The 21,207-nt window shown below is 47.8% G+C and overlaps 1 protein-coding gene across 1 annotated transcript in view; it reads right to left on the bottom strand.

Moving 5' to 3' along the window:
- The window catches only part of camsap3 (calmodulin regulated spectrin-associated protein family, member 3), a 199,679-nt gene extending 180,244 nt beyond the window's left edge, over window positions 1-19,435 (bottom strand). The window contains exon 1 of the mRNA XM_078234906.1: window positions 19,075-19,435. Coding sequence (XP_078091032.1) covers window positions 19,075-19,204 — 130 coding nt within the window. The 5' untranslated portion in view covers window positions 19,205-19,435. The remainder of the gene's footprint in view (window positions 1-19,074) is intronic.
- Window positions 19,436-21,207: the final 1,772 nt, after the last annotated feature.

Below are 21,207 nucleotides of genomic sequence, written 5' to 3'. Positions count from 1 at the left end.
TACTGGTTGCAGCCTCAAGGCTTTAACCGTGATGTAGCCATCCCATTCAAACAGGTTTATTTAGAGTATATGATGGCTTTTCACGAAAAAAACATCAGTTGAAACACTGTATAATGTTTAGCTTTTTACCTCCACAATTAAAATACAACTCTTACATTTCTTGACTCAAGGCTTTTTCATGTTGTGATCCAACTAGAAAAAGAAGATTGGGAGCAGGTATTAAACAAGTATTAAAAGAGTTTCACTTGGTTCCAGATACACAGGCTGCACACTCTGGGGGCGGGATTCTCCAGATTCTGGGGGCGGGATTCTCCAGATTCTGGGGGCGGGATTCTCCAGCCGCGCTCACCCCAAGGCCGGAAACTCCCACCCCAGGTCAACGGACCTCTGCATGTTCCATGTCCCACCCTCTATAATTCCTGTGGCAAGTGGGACATGAAAATTCCATCCTGGGTCTCGATGGAAGTTGAGCCCAGCGATGGGGAGGCGGTCAGTAGGCCCAAGTCGCAGGAACGCCAGACCCTTCACAGGGTGGTAGGGCCGGATAGGGAGGAGGCAATAGAAGGCCCTTCTGGCTAGAGTTGTTTATTGAAATCCTGTGGTGATCGCCCCTTTAAAAGGCTCAATCTGCAGAGTAAGAGTCACCACAGCAAGCAAAGCGACTGACTGCTTCGCCCAGATACAAACTGTCTGACGTGACGGCAGAAGAAAGCTGAGATTTAGCACAATCTGTGGACGGGCAAAAAGAAAATTGAGAAAGGGGAATGATTGGTGGCGCTAAATTCTCCCTCAGTGTACCCGAACAGGCACCGGAGTGTGGCGACTAGGGGATTTTCACAGTAACTTCATTACAGTGTTAATGTAAGCCTACTTGTGACACTGATAAATAAACTGGTGTTGTTAAACTTCTTACCAAATAAACTAAACACAGACTTCTGCACCCAGAGTCTTTCCGGGAACTGATTGCAGCCACGAGAGGGTGAGAATCTGTAAATAAATGAGTTGTGTTTTCCCTAAATTGGTGAAAGAACATCTTTATAAAATTCCCAATTCAAGCACGAAATGTGTCGAGTGGACAGAAATGTGCGTCATGAATGGACAAACTCGGAGCAGTTCTAGATACTGAAGGGTGGCCAGAGAAGGAGCTACAAGTTGCTCCGAAACATACATCACGTTCTGTACAGTGAGGAGGAGCAAGGCCAGTTTGTTCTGTGGGCCGAATCATTCAGCCCATAAAGCGATACCAAACATGGACATTCCTCAACTCAGCTACCCGAGCCACTCCCCCACCTCCCTCCGCCCTAATCTCTCACAAAGAATGGATTCGTCTACACACTGAAGGACACACTTTTATCCAGTGCTTTTCACAACCTCAGGATGCTTCCAGACATTTTAATGGCCAATTGGGTACCTCTCGAACGTGTGAGCACTGACAATGTAGGAAAGGTGCTGGCCAATTCTGGGGCACAGCAAGATCCCACAAGCAAAGTGCAGATCTTTCCGTTCGAAGTGCGGCTGGTTGAGGTATGCTGGAAAGATCGCCCCTTCTCTTCCAAGAAAAACAAAGAGGGCCGTGGGATCGGTTAGTTGGTGGCCCTCTCATCTGACGAACAAGATTGTGTCCCGTTCGAGACTTCAAACCCCTCGCATGCCTCCATTTTCACCCTCTGATCGATGCAAAACAAAAACCCACGACATTATAGCGACAGAGCGGAGAATTTCTTCCCAATGTTCCCGAAGCATCATAGACAGATTCCCAGGTCATTGCCACAACACTGTCAGTGGGAGCTTGCTGTGCACATATTGGTTGCTATAGAAACCTTACAGTGCCGAAGCAGGCCATTTGGTCCATCGTGTCTGCACCAACTCTCCGACAGAACATCCTGCCCAGAACCTATCCACTAACCCCAGGTATTTACCCAGCTAATCTCCCCAACCTATTCTTCTTGGGACACTAAGGGGCAACTTAGCATGGCCAATCCACCTAACCAATACATCTCTGGACTGTGACAGGAAACCGGAGCACCCGGAGGAAACCCACGCAAACAGGGGAAGAACGTGCAAACTCCACATAGACAGTCACCCAAGCCAGGAATCGAACCCGGGTCCCTGGCGCTGTGAGACAGCAGTGCTAACCACTGTGCTGCGCCACGGATAAAAAATAGGCCATTCAGCCCTTTGAACCTGCTTCCATCGTACATTGTGACTGCGGCTGATTCAAAACCCTGATCCCACCTTCCTTCTCATGTCCCTTTAGCCCCAAGAACTATATCTAATTTCTTCTTGATATCTAACACTTCAAGAGTAAGACACCAACTTCATGCAGAACAGTCTTGCTGCGTTATTGACCAATGTGGTTGTAGTGCACAGTTCATGGATTTGTATCAGACCACATTGTAACTGGGATATCTCACCTTGATTCACGACCAAAATTCATCCCTCAGCTAACACTTCAAAATAGATGGTCAGTATCACAACGTGGGAGCTTGCTGTGCACAAATTGGCAGCCAGTGTCACCACTGGAACTGATCAGACTGTTGCAATCTGATTAATGAATGCCCTTTGGAGGTGGAGGAAATCTGCCATCTTCACTCAGTCTGGCCTACATGACTTCAGACTGTGGTTAATTCTTAACTCCCCTCCAAAATGGACAAGTTAATCACTCCATTAAGGGCAATTAGAGCTGGGCGATAAATGCTGGCGATGTCCACATTCTACAGGAATAGACAGAGTACAGGAAAGAGACAGAGAATCTGGTGAACTGGTGCAGCGACAATAATCTCTTCCTCAATGTCAACAAAACCAACGAGATAGTCATCGACTTCAGGAAGCATAGTGGAGGGCATGTCCCCGTCTGCAAACCAGCTTCCCACTGCCTCAGGAAAGCAGCCAGCGTAATCAAGGACCCCACACACCCCGGACATTCTCTCTTCCACCTTCTTCCATCGGGAGAAAGATACAAAAACCTGAGGTCACGTACCAACCGACTCAAGAACAGCTTCTTCCCTGCTGCTGTCAGACTTTTGAACGGACCTACCTCACATTAAGTTGATCTTTCTCTACACCCTAGCTATGACTGTAACACTACATTCTGCACCCTCTCCTTTCCTTCTCTATGAACGGTATGCTTTGTCTGTATAGCACACAAGAAACAATACTTTTCACTGTATGTTAATACATGTGACAATAATAAATCAAATCAAAAACATCAACATTCAAACCTTTTAGGACTGAGGTGAGGAGAAATTTCTTCACCCAGCGGGTGGTGAATGTGTGGAATTCACTACCACAGAAAGTAGCTGAGGTCAAAATGCTGTGTGATTTCAAGAAGAAATTAGGTATAGGTCTTGGGGTTAAAAGGATCAAGAGATATGGAGGGGGGCGCAAAGAAAATCAGGATATTGAATTTGATGATCAGCCACGATCATAATGAATGGCGGAACAGGTTCGAGGGGCCAAATGGCCTCCTCCTGCTTCTAGTTTCTATGGACCAGGGATGAAGTGGAAATGGTTGAGAGCTTCAGGTTTGTAGGTGTCCAGGTCACCAACCACCTTTCCTGGTCCCTCCACACTGATGCTATAGTTAAGAAAGCCCACCAACACCTCTACTTTCTCAGGAGGCTAAGGAAATTTGGCACGTCTGCCAAGACTCTCACCAATTTTTACAGATGCACCATAGAAAGCATCCTATCCAGAAGTATCACAGCTCTGATTGGCTCCTGCTCTGTCCAAGACCGCAAGAAACTACAAAAGGTCGTGAATGTAGCCCAATCCATCACGCAAACCAGCCTCCCATCCAGTGACTCTGTCTACACTTCCCGCTGCCTCGGCAAAGCAGCCGGCATAATCAAGGACCCCACGCACCCCGGACATTCTCTCTTCCACCTTCTTCCAATCGGGAAAAAGATACAAAAGTCTGAGGTCACGTACCAACCGACTCAAGAACAGCTTCTTCCCTGCTGCTGTCAGACTTTTGAATGGACCTACCGAATATTAAGTTGATCTTTCTCTACACCCTAGCTATGACTGTAACACTACATTCTGTGCACCCTCCTTTCCTTCTTTATGAATGGTAGGTTTTGTCTGTATAGCGCGCAAGAAACAATACTTTTTATGTCAATATATGTGACAATAATAAGTCAAATCAAACAAACAAGACTGATTAACCAGGCCTGAATAGGTGGAGGAAAGCAGGACTTTTCAGAAGCTTTCAGGAATTAACCAAGAGTACAGACTCCACCTTCAATTGATACTCATAAGCTTCAACACATCATAAAGTGGAGTCTCAGGGGGTTAAGTGCTGCACCTGTGAGACGTGGGAGATCCGTGATGCTTCCAACATCTCGGATGACAACATCTGCAGGAAATGCACCCAATTGCAGCTCCTTACAGACCGCATGGATAGGTTGGAGCAGCAGTTGGAGGCACTTAGGAGCATGAAGGTGGCGGAAAGCATCATGGATAGGAGCTTTAGAGATGTGGTCACACCCAAGGTGCAGGCAGATGGATGGGTGACTACTAGAAGGGGCAGGCAGTCACTGCGGTGGGGGAGAGATGGCCTGTCAGGGAATAACAGTAGTAACAGCCAAAGCAGTGGCACCATGGCTGGCTCTGCTGTTAAGCAGGGAGGAACAAAGAGCACTAGAGCAATAGTTATAGGGGACGCTATTGTTAGGGGTGCAGATAGGTGCTTCTGTGGACATGAAAGAGACTCCAGGATGGTATGTTGCCTCCCTGGTGCCAGGGTCCAGGATGTCTCCGAATGGACAGAAAGCATTCTGAATGGAGAGGGTGAACAGCCAGAGGTCATGTTACATATTGGTACGAACGACATAGGCAGGAAGAGTGATGAGGTCCTGCAGCAGCAGTTTAGGGAGTTGAGTAGAAAGTTAAAAAGCAGGACCTCTAGGGTTGTAATCTCAGGATTACTCCCTGTGCCACGTGCCAGTGAGGCTAGGAATAGGAAGATAGTGCAGCTCAACACGTGGCTAAACAGCTGGTGTAGGAGGGAGGGTTTCAGATAGCTGGACCATTGGGGTCTCTTCTGGGGCAGGTGGGATCTGTACAAGGATGGGTTGCATCTAAACTGGAAGGGCATAAATATTCTGGCCGGGAGGTTTGCTAGTGTCACACGGGAGGATTTAAACTAGTTTGGCGGGGGGGTGGGAACCAAAGCAAAGGTGAATTCGCTGAAGGGAAACCAGAGAGTAGGGCCAGTAAGACTCAGAGAAACAGCGGGTAAGGTGGGATTGCTAATCAGAGGGGGTCTGTTGGACTGAAGTGCATTTGTTTCAATGCAAGTGTAACAGGCAAGGCAGAGGAACTTAGTTCCAAGTACCAATCCAAGCTCTATGATGTGGTTGCTATTACAGAGACTTGATTAAGGGAAGGACAGAATTGGCCGCTTAACGTCCCAGGATACAGATGTTTCAGGCGGGATAGAGGGGGATGTAAAAGGGGTGGGGGAGTTGTACTACTGGTTAAGGAGAATATCACAGCTGTTCTGCAGGAGAAAATCTCGGAGGGCTCATACAGCGAGGCAATATGGGTCGAACTCAGATATAGGAAGGATGTAGTCACATTGTTGGGGGTTTACTATAGGCCGCCCAACAGCCAGTGGGAGATAGAGGAACAGATATGTAGGCAGATTTTGGCAAGGTGTAAAAGTAACAGGGTTCTTGCGGTGGGAGATTTTAACTTTCCCTATATTGACTGGGGCTCGCTAGGGGTGTGGATGGGACAGAGTTTGTAAGGAGGGCTTTTTGAAGCAGAATGTAGTCCAACTAGGGAAGGGGCCGTATTGGACAACGAGCCCGGCCAGGTGGTCACCTTTCAGTAGGGGAGCAGTTCGGGAACAATTACCACAATTCAGTAAGCTTTAAGGTACTGATGGATAAAGATAAGTGTAGTCAAGTGAAAGTGCTAAATTGGGGGAAGGCTAATTACAACAATATTAGGCAGGACCTGAAGAATGTTGATTGGGGGCAGATGTTTGAGGGCAAATCAACATCTGGCATGTGGGAGGCTTTCAAGTGCAAGTTGATAGGGATTCAGGACTGGCACATTCCTGTAAGGATGAAGGATAAGTATGGCAAGTTTTGGGAACCTTGGATAACGAGAGATATTGTGAGCCTAGTCAAAGAGAAAAAGGAAGCATTTGTCAAGGCTAGGAGGCTGGGAACACACGAAGCAAGTGTGGAGTACAAGGAAAGTAGAAAGAAACTTAAGCAAGAAGGAAAGAGGGCTAAAAGGGATCACAAAAAGTCATTGGCCAGCAGGATTAAGGAAAAGATATATATGTGAAGAGCAAGAGGGTAGCCAGGGAGAGGGTTGGCCCACTCAAGGACAGGGAAGGGAATCGATGCATGGAGCCAGAGGAGATGGGCGAGGTATTAAATGAGTACTTTGCGTCAGTATTCACCAAAGAGAAGGACTTGGTGGATGATGAGTCTGGGAAAGGGTGTGTGGATAGTTTGAGCCATGTTGAGATCAAAAAGGAGGTATTGAGGTTCTTGAGCAACATTAAGGTAGACAAGTCCCCAGGGTCTGAAGGGATATACCCCAGAATACTGAGAGAGGCAAGGGAGGAAATTGCTGGGGCCTTGAGAGAAATCTTTATATCCTCACTGGCTACAGGGGAGGTCCCATTGGATCGGAGAATAGCCAATGTTGTTCCTTTGCTTAAGAAGGGTAGCAAGAATAATTCAGGTAATTACAGGCCGGTGAGCCTTACATCAGTGGTAGGGAAATTATTGGAGAAGATTCTTCAAGACAGGATTTACTCCCACTTGGAAATAAGTGGACGTAATAGCGAGAGGCAACATGGTTTTGTAAGGGGGAGGTCACATCTCACTAACTTGATCGAGTTTTTCGAGGAAGTGACGAAGATGCTTGATGAGGGTAGGGCAGTGGATGTTGTCTACATGGGCTTCAGTAAGGCCTTTGACAAGGTCCCTCATGGCAGACTGGTGCAGAAGATGAAGTCACATGGGATCAGAGGTGAGCTGGCAAGGTGGATACAAAACTGGCTTGGTCAAAGAAGACAGAGGGTAGCAGTGGAAGGGTGCGTTTCTGAATGGAGGGCTGTGACAAGTGGTGTTCCTCAGGGATCAGTGCTGGGACCTTTGCTGTTTGTAATATATATATATAAATAAATGATTGAGGAAAATGTAACTGGTTTGATTAGTAAGTTTGCAAACGACACAAAGGTTGGTGGATTTGCAGATAGCGATGAGGACCATCAGAGGATACAGCAGGATATAGATTGGTTGGAGATTTGGGCGGAGAGATGGCAGATGGAGTTTAATCTGGACAAATGTGAGGTAATGCATTTTGGAAGGTCTAATACAGATAGAAAATATACAGTAAATGGTAGAACCCTTCAGAGTATTGATAGGCAGAGGGAACTGGGTGTACAGGTACACAGGTCACTGAAAGTGGCAACGCAGGTGGAGAAGGTAGTCAAGAAGGTATACGGCATGCTTGCCTTCATCGGCCGGGGCATTGAGTTTAAAAACTGGCAAGCCATGTTGCAGCTTTATAGAACCTTAGGCCTCACTTGGAATAGTGTTCAATCCTGGTCGCCACACTACCAGAAGGATGTGGAGGCTTTGGAGAGGGTACAGAAAAGATTTACCAAGATGTTGCCTGGTATGGAGGACATTAGCTATGAGGTGAGGTTGGAGAAACTTGGTCTGTTCTCACTGGAATGACGGAGGTTGAGGGGCGACCTGATAGAAGTCTACAAGATTATGAGGGGCTTGGACAGAGTGGATAGTCAGAAGCTTTTTCCAGGGTGGAAGAGTCAATTACTAGGCAACATAGGTTTTAGGTGCCAGGGGCAAGGTTTAAAGGAGATGTACAAGGCATTTTGTTGTCAGGGTGGTGGGTGCCTAGAAAACATTGCTGGGGGAGGTAGTGGATGATGTGGAGATGCCGGCGTTGGACTGGGGTAAACACAGTAAGAAGTTTAACAACACCAGGTTAAAGTCCAACAGGTTTATTTGGTAGCAAAAGCCACACAAGCTTTCGAGGCTCTGAGCCCCTTCTTCAGGTGAGTGGGAATTCTGTTCACAAACAGAACTTATAAAGACACAAACTCAATTTACATGAATAATGGTTGGAATGCGAATACTTACAACTAATCCAGTCTTTAAGAAACAAAACAATGGGAGTGGAGAGAGCATCAAGACAGGCTAAAAAGATGTGTATTGTCTCCAGACAAGACAGCCAGTGAAACTCTGCAGGTCCACGCAACTGTGGGAGTTACAAATAGTGTGACATAAACCCAATATCCCGGTTGAGGCCGTCCTTGTGTGTGCGGAACTTGGCTATCAGTTTCTGCTCAGCGACTCTGCGCTGTCGTGTGTCGCGAAGGCCGCCTTGGAGAACGCTTACCCGAATATCAGAGGCCGAATGCCCGTGATCGCTGAAGTGCTCCCCAACAGGAAGAGAACAGTCTTGCCTGGTGATTGTCGAGCGGTGTTCATTCATCCGTTGTCGCAGCGTCTGCATAGTTTCCCCAATGTACCATGCCTCGGGACATCCTTTCTTGCAGCGTATCAGGTAGACAACGTTGGCCGAGTTGCAAGAGTATGTACCGTGTACCTGGTGGATGGTGTTCTCACGTGAGATGATGGCATCTGTGTCGATGATCCGGCACGTCTTGCAGAGGTTGCTGTGGCAGGGTTGTGTGGTGTCTTGGTCACTGTTCTCCTGAAGGCTGGGTAGTTTGCTGCGGACAATGGTCTGTTTGAGGTTGTGCGGTTGTTTGAAGGCAAGAAGTGGGGGTGTGGGGATGGCCTTGGCGAGATGTTCGTCTTCATCAATTACATGTTGAAGGCTCCGGAGGAGATGCCGTAGCTTCTCCGCTCCGGGGAAGTACTGGACAATGAAGGGTACTCTGTCCACTGTGTCCCGTGTTTGTCTTCTGAGGAGGTCGGTGCGGTTTTTCGCTGTGGCGCGTTGGAACTGTTGATCAATGAGTCTAACGCCATATCCTGTTCTTATGAGGGCATCTTTCAGCGTCTGGAGGTGTCTGTTGCGATCCTCCTCATCCGAGCAGATCCTGTGTATACGGAGGGCTTGTCCGTAGGGGATGGCTTCTTTAACGTGTTTAGGGTGGAAGCTGGAGAAGTGGAGCATCGTGAGGTTATCCGTGGGCTTGCGGTACAGTGAGGTGCTGAGGTGACCGTCCTTAATGGAGATGCGCGTGTCCAAGAATGCAACCGATTCCGGAGAGTAGTCTATGGTGAGCCTGATGGTGGGATGGAACTTGTTGATGTCATCATAGAGTTGTTTCAGTGATTGTTCACCATGAGTCCAAAGGAAGAAAATGTCATCGATGTATCTAGTGTATAGCATCGGTTGAAGGTCCCGTGCGGTGAAGAAGTCTTGTTCGAACCTGTGCATGAAGATGTTGGCATATTGAGGTGCAAATTTGGTCCCCATGGCTGTTCCGTGTGTCTGGATGAAGAACTGGTTGTTGAAGGTGAAGATATTGTGGTCCAGGATGAAGCGGATGAGATGTAAAATTGCATCTGGAAACTGGCAGTTGTTGGCGCTGAGCACTGAGGCCGTTGCAGCAATGCCATCGTCATGGGGGATGCTGGTGTAGAGTGCTGAGACATCCATTGTGACGAGGAGCGCTCCTGGTTCAACTGCTCCATGTGTGCCGAGTTTCTGTAGGAAGTCCGTCGTGTCGCGACAAAAGCTGGGGGTTCTTTGTACAATGGGTTTCAGGATGCCCTCGACATCGCCGGAGAGGTTCTCGCACAGGGTCCCATTGCCCGATACGATGGGACGGCCGGGTGTGTTTGCCTTGTGTATCTTCGGGAGGCAGTAGAGATCTCCAACGCGGGGAGTACGTGGGATGAGAGCACGGAGGGTGTTCTGAAGGTCCGGATCAAAGGTCTTGATCAGAGTGTTGAGTTGACGGGTGTGTTCTTTGGTCGGATCTGCAGGTAACTGTCTGTAGTGTTCCTCGTTGTTTAGTTGTCGGTACACTTCTTTGCAGTAATCCGTTCTGTTCAGTATGACGATGGCCCCTCCTTTGTCTGCTGGTTTGATGACAATGTTGCGGTTGGTCTTGAGAGCGTGGATGGCGTTACGTTGTGCTTGGGTGATGTTCGGGGCTGTCTTGTGAGTGCGGCTGATGAATTTGGTGTTGACGCACCTCCTGACGGCTTGGGCATAGATGTCAAGTCGAGGGCAGCGGCCTTCCGGAGGAGTCCAATTCGACTCTTTCCTCTTCGGATGCACTGCGGATCTCTCTGTCGGCTGATCCGGTTCATTGGCTGTCTCATTGTGTTCGTTGTTGGCCTCTTGGGGTTTGTGGAAGAACTCCCTCAGCCTCATTCGCCTGATGAATTCCTGTGTCCGCTGCGAGACTGATGGGGTCTATTTTGGTGGTGGGGCAAAAATTAAGCCCTCGGCTGAGAACTTCGATTTCATCTGGTTGAAGTGTGTAGTCGGATAAGTTGACAATGGACTTCCCTGCAGTGGTACTGTTTTCTACTGTGGTACCGGGGGAGGCTTGGTTGCTGCTGGTGGTGATGCCGAGTTTCTCAAGTTTCCTGTTCTTGGTGTGCATGTAGATGGTGTAGTTCCTTTGTCTCGTCTGCCTTGTCGTGTTTGCCTTGTGACAACAAACTACCCTAAACACGTTAAAGAAGCCATCCCCTACGGACAAGCCCTCCGTATACACAGGATCTGCTCGGATGAGGAGGATCGCAACAGACACCTCCAGACACTGAAACATGCCCTCATAAGAACAGGATATGGCGCTCGACTCATCGATCGACAGTTCCAACGCGCCACAGCGAAAAACCGCACCGACCTCCTCAGAAGACAAACACGGGACACAGTGGACAGAGTACCCTTCGTTGTCCAGTACTTCCCCAGAGCGGAGAAGCTACGGCATCTCCTCCGGAGCCTTCAACATGTAATTGATGAAGACGAACATCTCGCCAAGGCCATCCCCACACCCCCACTTCTTGCCTTCAAACAACCGCACAACCTCAAACAGACCATTGTCCGCAGCAAACTACCCAGCCTTCAGGAGAACAGTGACCACGACACCACACAACCCTGCCACAGCAACCTCTGCAAGACGTGCCGGATCATCGACACAGATGCCATCATCTCACGTGAGAACACCATCCACCAGGTACACGGTACATACTCTTGCAACTCGGCCAACGTTGTCTACCTGATACGCTGCAAGAAAGGATGTCCCGAGGCATGGTACATTGGGGAAACTATGCAGACGCTGCGACAACGGATGAATGAACACCGCTCGACAATCACCAGGCAAGACTGTTCTCTTCCTGTTGGGGAGCACTTCAGCAATCACGGGCATTCGGCCTCTGATATTCGGGTAAGCGTTCTCCAAGGCGGCCTTCGCGACACACGACAGCGCAGAGTCGCTGAGCAGAAACTGATAGCCAAGTTCCGCACACACAAGGACGGCCTCAACTGGGATATTGGGTTTATGTCACACTATTTGTAACTCCCACAGTTGCGTGGACCTGCAGAGTTTCACTGGCTGTCTTGTCTGGAGACAATACACATCTTTTTAGCCTGTCTTGATGCTCTCTCCACTCCCATTGTTTTGTTTCTTAAAGACTGGATTAGTTGTAAGTATTCGCATTCCAACCATTATTCATGTAAATTGAGTTTGTGTCTTTATAAGTTCTGTTTGTGAACAGAATTCCCACTCACCTGAAGAAGGGGCTCAGAGCCTTGAAAGCTTGTGTGGCTTTTGCTACCAAATAAACCTGTTGGACTTTAACCTGGTGTTGTTAAACTTCTTACTGGAGGTAGTGGAAGCAGATACGATAGTGACATTTAAGGGGCATCTTGACAAATACATGAATAGGATGGGAATGGAGGGATATGGTCCTCAGAAGGGTAGTGGGTTTCAGTTCAGTCCGGCAGCATGATCGGTGCAGGCTTGGAGGGCCGAAGGGCCTGTTCCTGTGCTATAATTTTCTTTGTTCTTGGTGTCAGGGGGATTAGCAGGGTCAATGTGTGGGGTTATGGGGATAGAGCCTGGGTGGGATTGTGGTCGGTGCAGGCTTGATGGGCTGAATGGCCTCCTTCTGCACTGTAGGGATTCCATAAAGTTGATTCTCATTGTCATTTGAAGTTTAACAATTGTGCAAGATTGGAGCATCTTAAAGCACTAAAAATATATGACACTGAGCCACATAAGGAGATATTAGCTGAGTTTGGGTTTAAGAACTGCCTTCAAAAGAGAGAGCAAGGTAGAGAGGCAAAGAGAGATTTAGAGGAATCAAGGTTCACACTGCCAACATGGGTGGACCAACTTTATAATCAGGGTTGCTCAACTGACCAGAGTCAAAGAGTGCAGACATCTTGGGAGGATTGTGGGTTTGGAAGAGATTAGGGATTTGGGGGTGGGGAGGGGAGCAAACACAGGGACTATAAGCGAACAGGCTTAGAATCATAGTGCGGAAGGGGGCCATTCAGCCCATCAAATCTGCATAGATCACAATCCCACCCAGGCCCTATCCCCATAACCCCATGCATTTAATCTAGCTCGTCCCCCTAAAGGGCAATTTCGCACGGCCAATTCACCTAACCCACACATCTTTGGTGTGTGGGAACCACACTACCTCTGGAGGAAACCCACGCAGACACAGGGAGAACGTGCAGACGCTACACAGACAGTGACCCAAGCCGGGAATCGGACCCGGGTCCCTGGGGCTGTGAGGCAGCAGTGCTAACCACTGTGCCACCCGACTTGGTATGATTTAGGACACTGTATGCATTCACAACACATTTAAAAAGTCCAGCACTACCTTCATAGGACAATAAGAGTTGGACAATAAACGTGGCCTTTGCCAGCACCCCCCAAATACCAGACAAAAATGGTCAATTGCATCTTTTTTGATTCATCCAGACAATTTCATCACGAGATCCCTCAATCCATTTCTCCTTCTGCTGCTTATCTCACACAATCTGTGAAACCAGTGGCCACCAACATCGACAACTCGCGTGCGAGATGGGAAAATTTGTTTCGGGATGGCTGGTCTCAAAGCTGGAGTCCAACTCTGGTTTGGGATGAATAAAACCTCGTTTAAATTTATACACAAATATCTGTGCCTATCCAAAAGCCTAGTCAAACGCATTCATCCCTCCTTCCCAGAAGTTGGAAGTCACAGACAAAAAAGTCAAGAAGGCATACGGCATGCTTGCCTCCAACAGTCGGGCATTGAGTATAATTGGTAGGTCACGTTGCAGCTGTACAGAACCTTAGTTAGGCCTCATTTAGAATATTGTGTATAATTCCGGTCACCACACTACCAGAAGGATGTGGATGCTTTGGAGAGGGTACAGAAGAGGTTTACCAGGATGTTGCCTGGTCTGGAGGGTATTAGCTATGAGGAGAGGTTGGATAAACTGGATTTGTTCTCACTGGAATGACAGAAGTTGAGGGGACGACCTGATAGAGGTCTACAAGATTATGAGGGGCATGGACAGAGTGGATAGTCAGATGCTTTTTCCTAGGGTAGAAAAGTCAAGTGCTAGGGGACATAGGTTTAAGGTGAGTGGGGAAAAGTTTAGAGGAGATGTGCGAGGCAAGTTTTTTTTACACAGAGGGTGGTGAATGTCTGGAACGCGCTGCCCGGGGAGGGGGTGGGAGCAGGTACGATAGCGGCATTTAAGGGGCAACTAGACAAATACATGAATAGGATGGGAATGGAAGGATACAGAGTCTGTAAGTGCAGACGGTTTTAGTTTAGGCAGGCATCATGATCGGTGCAGGCTTGGAGGGCCGAAGGGCCTGTTCCTGTGCTGTACTTTACTTTTCTTTGTAAAGCATCTTGTACTATCAAGACCAGTTGTACAAAACCTCCCACTTGCTCTCTGGAAACATGAACACAAACAGGACCAACTGCCTTCGCTAACATAATATTACATTGCGTTTGCCTGCGTCTGTTAACTCTGCAGGTGTGAGAGAGCCAGCTACCCATTCTGCTCTGCTGGGATAGGACCTCATTGTAATCTAATCAGAGATGTTCACCAACACTGAGTGTGACCTGACTCAGCCCCGACAGGAAAATAGGAGCCATCGTCCTTGGCTGAGACCAGAATGGAATGGTGAAAGGAACGGAGGATAGCAAGGTGGGGAAGGAAGCACAAAGCAACACATGAACCTTGGCAATTTGAGGGCAGAGAGTGCAGAGACAAATCAAAAAATGCTAGGAACATTTTCGGGTCAGATCTTGAACTTCATAGATATAGAATCCCTACAGTGCAGAAGGAGGCCATTCCGCCCATCGAGCCTGCACCGACCACAATCCCACCCAGGCCCTGTAAGCCCACATATTTACCCTGCTAATCCCCCTGACACCATGGGGAAATTTAGCATGGCCAATCAACCTAACCCGCACATCTTGAGTGTGGGAGGAAACCGGAGAACCCAGACCCTCTCTGTGACTTTCAAGACACACGACGGCGCAGAGTCGCTGAGCAGAGGCTGACAGCCAAGTTCCACACACGAGGACGGCCTCAACTGGGATCTTGGGTTCATGTCACACTATCTGTAACCCCCACGACTTGCAAAATCTCACCAACTGTTCTGACTGGAGACAATTCGCATCTCTAACTTGTGCTTAACCATCTCTCCACTCGCATTGTCTGCATCTGTAAAGACTTGATTACCTATTAAGACTCGCATTCCAACCATGATCTTGTAATTGAGTTTGTGCCTATATATGCCCTGTTTGTGAACCCAATTCCCACTCACCTGATGAAGCAGCAGCCCTCCGAAGCTCGTGCTACCAAATAAACCTGTTGGACTTGAGAGACTACTTACGGTGCCCACCCCAGTTCAACGCTGGCATCTCCACACCATGGCTCCCTATCACTGTAACCCCACTAATCCCCCTAACCTAGACATCTTTGGACACCAAGGGGCAATTTAGCATGGCCAATCCACCTAACCGACACATACATAATAGAATAGAATTCCTACATTGCAAGAGGAGGCCATTTGGCCCGTCAGGCCTGTACCGACTCTGTCAGAGCATCCCACCCAGGCCCTACCCCCGTAACCCCACATATTTACCCTACTAATCCCCCTGACACTAAGGAGCAATGTAGCATGGCCAATCAACCTAACCCGCACATTTTTGGAGTCTGGAAGGAAACCGGAGCACTCGGAAGAAACCCACGCAGACACGGTGGCAAACTCCACACAGACAGACACAGTCCCCAAGGCCGGAATTGAACCTGGGTCCCTGGCACTGTGAGGCAGCACTGCTAACCGCTGTGCCACCATTGAGTGAGACCAGGCTATGCCATACTTCTGACCGTTTTTCACAGGGAGGAATTTAATTGACTCAATTGCACCCATTTTCTGCATCCAAGTACAATTCAATGTAAATACAGAACCCATGTTTATCTGAGCATGATATTAAAACTTCAAATCAGGGATCTTCAAGACATTCCAGCCCAAATGGTTAACACATACTTCAGGCCCAACTCAAAACGGTGATGAAATTAAACACACAATAAAATCAAGGTCATGGTCTGGAAGCAAAACATATACAGCAAGATGGGTTGTCTGGTCTAAAGCAGCCTTTCCATTGAACCATATGCTTCCTACATTGCTCCCCTGCCACCTCCCCCTTACACCACTGTGTGGTTATAGCATTAACAGGTCCAGTTCCCGGTAAGCATTTGCAACTGATTAGACTCAAACACCACATCAGCTTGGAGGTTTCTCACACTGCTGAAAGCTTCAAGGAACTTTCAAGCCTAAAATGCTCCAGGGATACCGAGATCACCTGCAATCAAATCGACTGCAAAACCAAGCCTTGGCTCAGACAGGATTGGTTAAAAAAAAATCCTCTCTCACATGTAGATGTGGCACAAGCCTATAGTCAAAGCTAAAATATTGGCAATCACCTCTTGTACGCAACGTACACGATCCAAGGCCAGGGCAAGTCCCCACTTCCTCCTCAATGCGAAGTTTATTTATTAGCTGCAGTGGAGTTGCATTGTCAGAGGTGCCAACTCACAGATGGGGTGCTATTTCTTTTTAAGATTGGGATCCATCTTTCCCGAGGGCCTGACACGCTTGTTAATGAGGGGAAATCCCTCAGAAAAGTGGCCAAAATGCTGCTTTTCATTCTCAAATAAAACCTACTTCTCCTTTTAAGATGACAACATTTGCCATTATCGCACTGGTCTCTCATGCAATAGATGTCTCAGGCATCGCAGAAGAGAAACACCAATATACTGGATCATAAAGCAAACCATCATTTGTTGACTATACTCAGGATAAATGTGGTGAGACCATATTTTGAATATTGGAGCAATTTTGGGCCCCGTATCTAAGGAAGGATGTGCTGGCCTTGGAGAGGGTCCAGAGGAGGTTCACGAGAACAATCCCTGGAATGAAAAGCTTTACCTATGAGGAGCGTTTGAGGACTCTGGGTCTGTACTCGATGGAGTTTAGAAGGATATGGGGGGATCCCATTGAAACTTACAGAATACTGAAAGGCCTGGATAGAGTGGATGTGAGGAAGATGTTTCCATCAGTGGGAGAGACTAGGATTGAAGGGCACAGCCTCAGAGTAAAGGGACGACTCTTTAGAACCAAATTTCTTCAGCCAGAGGGTGGTGAATCTGTGGAATTCCTTGCCGCAGAAGACTGTGGAGTCTAGGTCATCGAGTGCATTTAAGACAGAGATAGATAGGTTCTTGATTGGTAAGGGGATCAAAGGTTACAGGTGGCACGGTAACACAGTGGTTAGCACTGCTGCCTCACAGCTCCAGGGACCCGGGTTCGATTCCCAGCTTGGGTCATTGTGCAAACTCCACACAGACATTCTCCCCGTGTCTGCATGGATTTCCTCTGCATGCTCCAGTTTCCTCCCACAGTCCAAAGATATGCGGGTTAGGTTGATTGGCCATGCAAAGTTGCCCCATATTGTCCCAGGAGTGTAGATTAGAGGAGTTAGTGGGGATGTGGGGTTAGATTGTTGTTGGTGCAGACTCGATGGGTCGAATGGACTCCTTCAGCACAGTGGACATTCTACGTAAAGGCAGGAAAATGGGGGATGAGAATCACATCAGCCACGATCGAATGGTGGAGCAGACATGATGGGCCAAATGGCCTAATTCTGCTCCTTTGTCTTATGATCTAATAGGATACACAAAGCAGGCCATGACTATAGCTTGTGTACAGTTCCAGGAACAGGAGTATAAGGCCTCAAGCCTGTTCTGCTAGTTTGAAACATGGCCGATCAGCAATTTTGGCCAGAAACCTGCTACAACAACAATGCAAATCCGCAACATTGTCTAACACACGGTCAACACCCCCACCCTCCCACCCACAAGGGCTGAATGTCAGCTGAAGACTGACCCTCTCCAACCTGCACAGCACAGGTCGATTCAATCAAAGACAAGACAGCAGGGAATGATCACTGGCAACCACGCAATCCAGAGGGTCCATGGTCAATTGTAAACTTCACCCAGTCTCACACTCTTATCTACACTGAGATACACGACAACTAACCACTCCCCCACCCCACCAATCTCTCAGCATGTACTATTCCACAGTGAAACCTGGGACATCATAGAGACCCTACAGTGCAGAAAGAGGCCATTTGGCCCATCGAGTCTGCACTGACCACAATCCCACCCAAGCCCTCTCCCCATAACCCCACATATTCACCCCCCCCCCCAATCCCTCTAATCCGCACATCTTTGGACACTAAGGGGCAATTTAGCATGGCCAATCCACCTAACCTGTACATCTTTGGATTGTGGGTGGAAACCGGAGCACCCGGAGGAAACCCATGCAGTCACAGGGAGAACATACAAACTCCACACAGACAGTGACCCAAGCCGGGAACCGAACCCAGGCCTCTGGAGCAGTGAGGCAGCAGTGCTAACCACTGTGCCACCCATGACATTAAAAACTTAACACATCCAGATCTTAATGGAAAACAAAAACAAGCAGCATTTAGAGAAGGTGAGGGCAAGTTGACCTCCAGTCGCTCATTACACAATTGACTTGAGTCATGATCAAAGTACAATTTTACATGTGTGTGTGTGTGTGTGGCGGGGGGGGGGTTGGTTATTTTCTCCAAATATAAACAACACAGTAAATCAGGCAGGGTAGAAATAGCCAAGGGTTGGGCCCAGAACCGTCAAAAGGGGGTTAAAATAAAATGCCCAAGAGGATCCCCTCAAAAACCCTCGCGATTGGGAAAGGGGGTGGGATTGATAGGCTGTCAATTTCACGATTGAAAGTAACCACACGCCCCCCACCCACCCCTCCCTCCTCCTCTCTGCAATTTCAACACAGTCCCTTTAAACCGGGGGGAGAGAGAAAGAGAGAGAGAGAGAGCTGGCACTGTTGATAAGGAATTAAAATAAATCCTTCTCTCTCTCCCCTTCCCACACAAACACGGCCATTTCATTTAACACAATCTGGGCAGGGGAGAGAGAGAGACAGACACACATTATATACAGAAACCCAATTCAGGAATTATTCTCAATCCTCTTAACCAGTTTAATTAATGACTCAATTCCCCCTCCCTCCCCTGAATGCATTAGATCAATAATGCAGATTGCATTGAGGCAGAGATAGACCTTACAATTAGTGTTTTTTTGGGGGGCTTTAAATCCATCCATCCAAACCTCAACACACAACAAAAAAAAAACACAATAAATTATCCGGAATAATTCAAAACATACAATGGGCCATAAATCAAGCAGTTGGGAGTCTAGCAGTATCAAAAGCTTCTCTTGTTTTTAATTAACTGAATAAGGGGGGAGAAAAATTCGCCTTTTTTGGGCGGGGGGGAAAGAGGATTAACGATTGTGTCTGGGTTTGTATATGCTATTCTCAGCTGCCAGTTCAGGGGCTGCGGGACAGGTTCAATGTCTGCTATTTTTTTTGTGTTAAAACAAGACCATCTTCCGGTTGCGCATTACAACAGCCTCACACACACACACAATATAAATCAGGAGAGAAATCTCCCTCTCCTGTCAAAACAGCAAGAGAGGAGAGGCTCCGAGCCACTGTACCTGATCCATAGGACCTGGCTACCAGCCAGGACAAGCTCCCCGCGATCTTGGCTCGGCTAATGTCGTACTGGTCCAAAGGCTTGATCTCCGGTACAAGAAAAGTCTTCCTCATTTCATCCACATCTACCATAGCAGGAGGACACAAGCGGCCATCCGCAGTGTCGGTTCAAGCCACAGTCAAAGCGAGAAAGAAGGGAGAATTGGATTATTCTTTTCTTCCACCACCACCTCTTCAATGGCTCACTTCCCTCCTTAGCTCCCTTTCGCCCAGTTGGAGTTGCAGAGCAATACTTGGATAAAGAGCTCTAATTCCTTCCCTTCCTTCTCTCTCTCCCCCCACTGTGCTGCCGAACCTCCTCCCTCTCCCTCCAGCAGCCAGGTACTGCGCTGACTCACTCACACTGGAGGCTGGGCTGTTCCCCTAACTCGTCATTTTTCACTGCTTTCAGGTGGTGATGTTTCGTTCACTCGCAGCACCACCTAGAGGGAACCTTTCCTACAACCCCAGCCCATTGAGCCCTCTCCTTCCCCCCCCCCCCCTATTGTGCCTCCCTCATTCAGAATCAGAGTCTTGAACTCTCCAGATCAATGACCCACTCTCCCCCCCCCCCCCCCGGCCATATTAAAGTGCCCCGTGGAAGCTGGAATGCTCTGTGTTAACTGACAATGTCCAGATTCCGACAGCACAAACCAGAAAATAAATCCAGTCATCATCACATGGCTGGTTGTGGGAGTTTGCTGGGTGTAAATTGGCTGTCTGCATTCAGGACAAATCAAAAGTATATTAGAGATTTTTCCAGCATTTTTCTGTTTTTGTGCCAAAAGTTATTAATTGGCTGTGAAATACTTTGGGAGTGATGTAATGTTTGATTTGATTTATTATTGTCACGTGTATTGGGATACAGTGAAAAGTATTGTTTCTTGCGCACTATACAGACAAAGCATACCGTTCATAGAGTACACAGGGGAGAAAGAAAGGACAGAATATAGTGTTACAATCTTTGATTTGATTTATTATTGTCACGTACTGGGATACAGTGAAAAGTATTGTTTCTTGTGCGCGATACAGACAAAGCATACTGTTCATAGAGTACATAGGGGAGAAGGAAAGGAGAGGGTGCAGAATATAGTGTTACAGTCTTTGATTTGATTTATTATTGTCACATGTATTGGATACAGTGAAAAGTATTGTTTCTTGCGTGCTATACAGACAAAGCATACCGTTCATAGAGTACACAGGGGAGAAGGAAAGGAGAGAGTTCAGAAAACAGATAGAATCATAGAATCCCTACGGTGCAGAAGGAGGCCATTCAGCCCATTGACAACACTCCCACCTAAGCCCTATCCCGTTACCCCATGTATTTACCCTAGCTAGTCCCCCTGACACTAATGGGCAATTTAGCATGGCCAATCCACCTGTGGGAGGAAACCGGAGCACCCAGAGGAAACCCACACAGACACAGGGGGAATGTGCAAACTCCACACAAACAGTGATCTATGATTCAATGATTCTATGAACCTGTCACATGTCTTGGGATACAGTGAAAAGTATTGTTTCTTGCACGCTATACAGACAAAACATTCCATTCATAGAAGTATCCAGGAGAGAAGGAAAGGACAGAGTTCAGAAAATAGATGGAATCATAGAATCTCTACAGTGCAGGAGGTCATTCGGCCCATCGAGCCTGCACTGACAACAATCCCACCCAGGTCCTAGCCCGTTAACCCATGTATTTACCCTGCTAGTCACCCTGACACTAAAGGACAATTTATCATGGCCAATCAACCTAACCTACACATCTTTGGAGTGTGGGAGGAAACCGGAGCATCCGGAGGAAACCCACACAGACACGGGGCGAATGTGCAAACTCCACACAGACAGTGACCCGAGACTGGAATTGAACCCGTGTCCCTGGCGCTGAGAGGCAGCAGTGCTAACCACTCTGCCACCGTGGCGATAAAATATAGGAGCAGAATTAGGATTCATTAGTAACTTTAATTTGATTTATTATTGTCACATGTATTTGGATGCAGTGAAAAGTATTGATTCTTGCGCGCGATACAGACAAAGCATACCATTCATAGAGTACATAGGGGAGAAGGAAAGGAGAAGGTGCAGAATGTAGTGTTACA

This window comes from Mustelus asterias, chromosome 19 (assembly GCF_964213995.1).
Source record: "Mustelus asterias chromosome 19, sMusAst1.hap1.1, whole genome shotgun sequence".
NCBI lineage: Eukaryota > Metazoa > Chordata > Chondrichthyes > Carcharhiniformes > Triakidae > Mustelus > Mustelus asterias.
This window is presented reverse-complemented; position numbering and strand designations above follow the sequence as displayed.